The 7,058-nt window shown below is 40.9% G+C and overlaps 1 protein-coding gene across 2 annotated transcripts in view; it reads right to left on the reverse strand.

Moving 5' to 3' along the window:
- Positions 1-7,058, reverse strand: part of LOC102762095 (alpha-fetoprotein-like) — a 31,050-nt gene that overhangs the window by 22,583 nt on the left and 1,409 nt on the right. For both annotated transcript variants that reach the window (XM_006770653.2, XM_006770652.2), the window contains exons 4-5: positions 4,000-4,211; positions 1,885-2,017 (exon numbers count right to left, since the gene is read on the reverse strand). In XM_006770653.2, coding sequence (XP_006770716.1) covers positions 1,885-2,017; positions 4,000-4,211 — 345 coding nt within the window. The remainder of the gene's footprint in view (positions 1-1,884; positions 2,018-3,999; positions 4,212-7,058) is intronic.

Raw genomic sequence — 7,058 nt, forward strand, 5'->3', positions numbered from 1 at the left:
AGGCTAATATTCAAATTGGTTGAATGGCGGAACAACAGTCACTATGACACACACTAACCACCAGGGGGAAGAAGCCAGGCTCATAGCTGACGAGTGCAGGGTCAGTGGCGGTAGCCTCTCCTGCCTCCACAGCAGCACTAAGGATATCCAACTACCAGCTTAGGCCAGTTCCCCACAGAAGGCCTAAGCCATCAGTTGGACATCCCCTTAGGGCTCCTGGACTGCAAGGGTGTAGGCTGGGCTGAGTGACCCCCCCCCCAAGTGCACAAATTTCATGCACTAGGTCTCTAGTTTAATGATAATAGCTATAATTATTGCATATTAGCATATGCCAGAAACTCTTTAGATATATAATTTAATTTCTTGTACAAGGTAGACAATGAAGAGCTCAATAGGAGAAACAATGTAAAGAAATAGAGAAATAGAAGTTTAGAAGAATATGAGATAACATCTCATTGAAAAGATTAAAAAAGAAAACAGCAAGGAAGAAGCGGCACTGCTTTTAGCCTTGAGGAATTCATCAATGTGATTATCAAACTACTACTCATTTCATCATAACCTTTGGAAAATCCATCTGGTGCCTCCTCTAGAAAAAATGGTTATTGTACATTGATATTTAGAACCTTTAATCTGTACACACAAAACATATTTTGTCATGAAATTAATCACATTTACAACTATATACATAATTTAATGAAGGACAAAATGCCACATGGTTAAAACTAAGTGTGGCTGACTGTATATTCCAAAGATGACTACAGCAATGTTTTCTATTTTATGCTCATCTTACAGTGAGACATTGACAGTTCTCCCATCAAAAGTTACAAGATTATTATAGACTGTCCCCTTCACACTGATGAGTTTTCGTGGTGTTTCAACCACAGAGTATGGCAGAAGTAACATCTGAGTCTGGGTCTTGAAAGGACATATCATTTCTGCTTTACCCACTAGAATACTCATTCTTAAAGACTTTGGCCATGGGAAAGCAGTGGAATTGCCCAAGGCTGCCATGCTGTAAGGAAGCCCAAACTACTTAAGGCATTATGGGCAATGAAAAGAGGCTATAATAAATCTCACCAAAAATAACCTCACAGGGTGATCTGATCACAGCTTCCTAACTGGGCCCATCATAGTGGGCTGACATTTTAGCAAAATGTTTATCTTTGCCTTAATCAAGTCCTGTCCATTGTTTCTGTACATCTATGTTACCATCTTTGAAATACTTTATAATCTTGTTAACTATCCAATGTATAAAACTGCCAAAATACCATTTTCCCAAGCATTTAAGATTTTGGTTTCTGGCAGTGTCATCAGTTTAGCTCAAATAAATTCTTTTAAAAATTCTCTACAGGTTTTTGCATTCTTTTGTCAACAGCAGAGAGAATTTTTGGAGAGGCCCTGAGATTGTATGAGAAGAAAGAGATGTTGAAGCACCTCCGCCCCCCGACCGCCCCGCCCCCGCCCCAATGTTTCAGCCCTTCAGTTCCAGACCCAAGCATTGTCTGACTATAACCACATGAAAGGCCACGGGACAGAAGTGTCCAGATGAGTCCTTCCTAAATCCCTGCCAGTCAAAAATCAAGAGAATGAAATGATTGTTTTAAGTCACTAAAATTTGGGATGTTCTGTTATGTAGCAACAGTAACTGAGATATTAAATATTTATTATGGAGTAATATCTATGCTAGATCATGCTCCTCAAATTTATATGACTATACATATTGCTTAAGTATCTTGTTAAAATGAAGTCTTGTCTAGTAGGTCTGGAAAGAGCTGCAGATTCTGCATTTCTAATAAGCTTCCAGGTGATGCATATGCCTTTGATCCACAGCCCACACTTTGCATAGCAAGGCCCTGAATAACAGTTAACATATGAGTATCTTACCTTTATCTGGAGGCATTCAATCTTATTATCTTCTTGGAAACATGACTGAACAGCTGTTCCATAGCAAGCAGACATGGTCAGAATAGTGGGTCCATACAAGAATGGATGCTTTCTAGAAGTTTCATAAATGTACCTGTAATTTTGACAAACCGGAAATTGTGTACTTTGGAGTTCAAGAACATGTGCAGATGCTGTTTCTTAAAAATTTAGGGTTGCCCTAGCCAGTTTGGCTCAGTCAATAGAGTGTTGGCCAGTGGACCAAAAGGTCCTGGGTTCAATTCTGATCAAGGGCACATGCCTGGATTGCGGGATCAATCCCCAGTGGGGGTGTGCAGGAGGCAGCCGATCAATGATTCTCTCTCATCATTGATGATTCTATCTCCCTCTCTTCCTCTCCCTTCCTTTATAAAATCAATAAAAATATATTTAAAAAACAATTTAGGGTTCACTTAGTTTTGTTGACCTGTAACATCTAGAATATCATGGTGTGAATGATATGAACTAGCTATACTTAAATGCATCAAATGTTCATAATGGATAGATTACTGTGAAGTCAGTCAGGCATTTCGACTGTCCATGAGGTAACCAAGTGTACCTCTGGGGTGATGGGGAAAGAGAATCAGGAATCAAAACTTTTCACTCTTATATAAGCATAGAAATTAGAAAATTCAATAGTCTAAACTGAATTATAAACGCAGGATTGTACACGAGTACAGAGGAATTAAATTTAGAGGTTCTTTCTAGACTAAAAAAGTTGTGTTATCTTTTCAGTCCAAAGTAGCTGACTTTTTCTACAGCTTTGATATAAATTACTGTTTCTTTGGTTGAGAATTAAATCAAGTTCTTGGCTTATAATTATGAGACAAGTAGTAGAAAATTATTTGTCCCTTGAATATTTATAGTTGTATGCACATAAGTTAAAATTAGCAAATAAAATAGCCCCTTAATTACTGACTTTATTACAAATATTCAGGAAGAGGTTAAATTTGCTGCCTGAGTATTGGTTGGAATTTTTAATCTCTGAAAGTTCAACCCAAATCTGATTCTATAATTCTCACCTACATTAAATGGGTAGCCTTTTTTCCATTCCCATTTAGGTGCCCTTAATGTCAGACAAGTTGGGACCCTATCCAATTTCTGTTCCATCATCCTTTCTCCCTACATGGCTGAGGACACTTAATTTTTTCTTGAAGGCTCAGTAATTGCTGGAGCAATTCTGCCCTTTTATGGGTAAATTAAAAGAAATAGCATTATTCAGCATTGTCACCCTGTCTGCCCATTCATCTCTGGCCTAGAGTTTCATAACTAAAACCTGAAATCAAACTTCTTCCATGACTTGCACTCTAGATCCAGCAATCAAATCTTTGCCTTATTCCTGGTGCCTGAGCCTGTACTGGTAAGATGGCCAGAACTGGATTCCTTGAGAACTGAAGCCTTGTATTTATCTTGTCATTTCTACCTCCCTGGGTATTGATTTCCTGCCTCTAAACCCCAGCCACTTGCTAGCATAGTACTCTCAACATATAGACTCCTGTGTTAACTAGAAGACCAAAATATGAGCTTGCCTACCCATTTGCCATATGCTGTCCACTCCAGGTGGGACTTATAGAATCAGAGTTCTTGTGTAGAAAACTCATTTCTGACATCTACAATTGTTACTTATTCCTAGTGTCCCAATGACAGACCCTGTGTCCATGCCTATCGGATACCATCCCTGATATCCTCTGATGAACATCCCAAATGCCAGCCCCTTGCCTGAGCTATTACCTGCTCTCTGTTTCTAGTACTTTCTGTTTATTATGCTTTACCTGCTTGACTATACATTTCAATATCATTTGCTTCTGGTTTGACTAATGTAACCTTTAAGGAGATGGATCCATTATAGATTCTAGTCACTTTTAATGTTTCATGGCTCAGACATTTCCATATCCTATTGAGTTCACTAAGGCCATAATTGTCATTCAGAGGGAGAAAAAATATATTGTAGCTCAAATTTTCACTTTAATTCCATGTCATAGAGCATTGTGTTCTCAGAGGCTGCTATGTAAAAAAGACCTGTCTTCAAAACTGGAAAATACTCTTCTTCAAAGACAACGGCAAGGAGAAATGACTTACCTCTTCTTCACTAACACTTGATTCCTTTTGTTTACCTCACAGATCTGCTCAAGATTTGGAATGTGCAATATTTCGCTGTAATTTGCATCATCTTTTTTATTTAATAGGAAGCACTTATGTCTTGCTGTGTTATTTACATTGCAACAGTCAGAAAATACATGTTTGTCAACCATTCCTTGGTTATTACATATATGCTCTAAGAAGGTGGTCATCTGTAGGAGGAAATAATAATTTAAAGAAGCATGTGGGTTCTACATTCCTAACCACAAGAAGAGTAAGGAATTATTATTTTTAAAAAGCATATTTTTATTGATTTCAGAGATGAAGGGAGAGAGAGAGAGAGAGAGAGATAGAAACATCAATGATGAGAGAGAATCATTGATCGGCTGCCTTCTGCATGCCCTCACTGGGGATTGAGCCCACACAACCTGGGCATGTGCCCTTGACTGGAATCGAACCTGGAACCCTTCAGTCCCCAGGCCAATGCTCTATCCACTGCGAGCCAAATCAGCCAAAGCAGAATTTTTTTTTTTTTTTTATATAGGCAACTGAGTGCAGAATGTTATACTTTGTATCCAATAATCCCTGGACATAGTTCTTCTGTACAAAAGTCTTTTAGGTTTCTAAGTCTAAATATTCACATGTTGGATATTGACCAAATATAATTTATTATTCTCTCCTTTCCTATGTAATTGCTTCATTTTTACACAGTTCATAATATTAAAATAAACACAAGCCAGAATGTCCAGGGCCTAAAGAAATCAAGATATTTTAAGTGAGAATTATCTACCAATAAATAGATAGTAGTTTACTTTCCTGTCTTCCTAATTTTATTTCCATGACAAGTTATATTAAGAATTGAACTCTGAAGCAATGTGTATTTAGTGTCAAATATTCAAGTGGAAACGTAATAATTCAGTTAGTTTTCAAATACCTTTGGGTGGCAGTAAATGTGTGGAATAGTGTAAACTTCAAATGACATGTTTTAAGATTTGGGGGATAAAGGAGTAAAATCTTCAGCTTTTGAAATGTAAATAAGAAGAAATAACTATAAAATAAGTGAGTGTAGCCACTGACATAAGTACTTCATTTAAAATCTGTTTCTAATAAGACCAATGATTTTTCTAAATATATATACAATCTAAGAAAAGGTAGGTTTTAGAGGAAGGAATAAAAATAGAAAGAAGAAAACTACTCATTTGTATTTTAAATTGTTTGTCATGAGAATAATTGGTCAAGCAGATAGGTAGGTAGGAGATGACAGATAGATAGATGATAGAAAGAATATGTTAGTGTTTATCAAGAATTTGCTAATCACAAGATAGACATACTTTATAAAAAAAACAATAGTAATTCCTAAGATTTCAAGATTATTTATTAACTTGGAAAAGAGCCCATAATAATATTCACTTCGTTCTTCTTTTACATATTCTCTAAGAAACATTTCAAAATTAGTACTTCATTTTCTCAGGAACCTTTATACAAAGATGTTAGACTATAGTAGTTTAGTGATAGAGGGAAAGCAACCAACTTAACAAATTGACAATTTAGGCTATAATTCATTCCCTTGAATGTTTGGTTCCAAGAGTCCTAGAGATGACCTGATAAACTATCTGTACTAATAAAAGCCTAGGTGGTCCTTGCACTCTCACGTCGACATAATCACAAGATGGCCACCACAAGATGGCTGCCAGAAAGATGGCCACCACAAGATGGCCACGTACACAACAGAGGTGGGGCCAGGTGGCTGCTCATCACAATGAGGACTGGGGGTCCCACGGCTCTGTGTGACTTGGACAAGGTGGGTCCCAGCGTCTCTGCCAGCTCATGTGGAAGAGGTGAGTGCTGGCACAGGAAGCAGGTCGTGGCAGGGGAGGGCAGTTGGGGGCAATCAGGCCAGCAGGAGAGGGCCCTTCGGGGTGATCAGGCTGGCAGGGGGCAGTAAGACCTCAATTAGGCCGGTAGGAGATCGGTTAGGGCAATCAAGCTGGTAGATAGAAGCGGTTAGGGCAATCAGGCAGGCAGGCAGGTGAGCAGTTGGGAGCCAGCAGTCCTGGATTATGAGAGGGATGTCTGACTGCTCAGGGATTGGGCCTAAACCAGCAGTCAGACATTCCCCAAGGGGTCCCAGATTGGAGAGGGTGCAGGCTGGGCTGAGGGACATGCATTTCGTACACAGTAACTCTAGTCTATATTAATAAAAGCTTAGGTGGTGTCTCGCCCTTGCATCATCACAAGATGGCTGCCCTCATATCATCACAAGACGGCTGACCTTACATCATCACAATATGGCCACCCCCATGTTGTCACAAGATGGCTGCCCCGACATTGTCACAAGATGGCCACCACAATATAGCCACCATAAGATGGCCGCCACAAGATAGCTGGCAGGGGAGGGCAGTTGGGAGTGATCGGGCTGGCAGGGGAGGGCAGTTAGGGGTGACCAGGCTGGTAAGGGAACAGTTAGGTGTCCATCAGTCTGGCAGGGGAACAGTTAGAGGGCGATCAGGCTGGCAGGCAGAAGGGGTTAGAGGCAATCAAGCAGGCAGGCAGGGGAACGGTTAGGAGTTAGCGGTCCCAGATTGTGAGAGGAATGTCTGACTGCTGGTCAGTTGGACACACCCTGAGGGGTTCCAGATTGGAGAGGGTGCAGGCTGGGCTGAGGGTCAACCCCCAAGTGCACAAATTTCATGCACTGGGCCTCTAGTCTATATATATAACAAGGTAGCAACCATAATGTGGTAACAACCAGTCGCTATGATATTCACTGTAGCCAACAAACCAGCCCAATAGCGGGTGGGGTCAGCAAGCCAACCTCCCGACGCCCCACCCCCAGCCAGCCCAGCCCCTGATTACCACCCACCCCGATCAGAGGCAGGGCTGGCCAGCCAACTGCCTGCACTCCCTCCCCCCAGCTGGCCCTGCCCCCGATGGGTCCCCACTACACTGATTTGCCTTCGGTCTCTCCTCTGAGCCAGCTCCACCGCCGATTGGCTCCCCCGACTCCGATCAGGGGCAGGGCCAGCCCACCTACCACCCATGGCCTTTTCCCCAGACTG

Source organism: Myotis davidii, unplaced genomic scaffold, assembly GCF_000327345.1.
Source record: "Myotis davidii unplaced genomic scaffold, ASM32734v1 scaffold905, whole genome shotgun sequence".
In the NCBI taxonomy this organism is placed as follows: Eukaryota; Metazoa; Chordata; class Mammalia; order Chiroptera; family Vespertilionidae; genus Myotis; species Myotis davidii.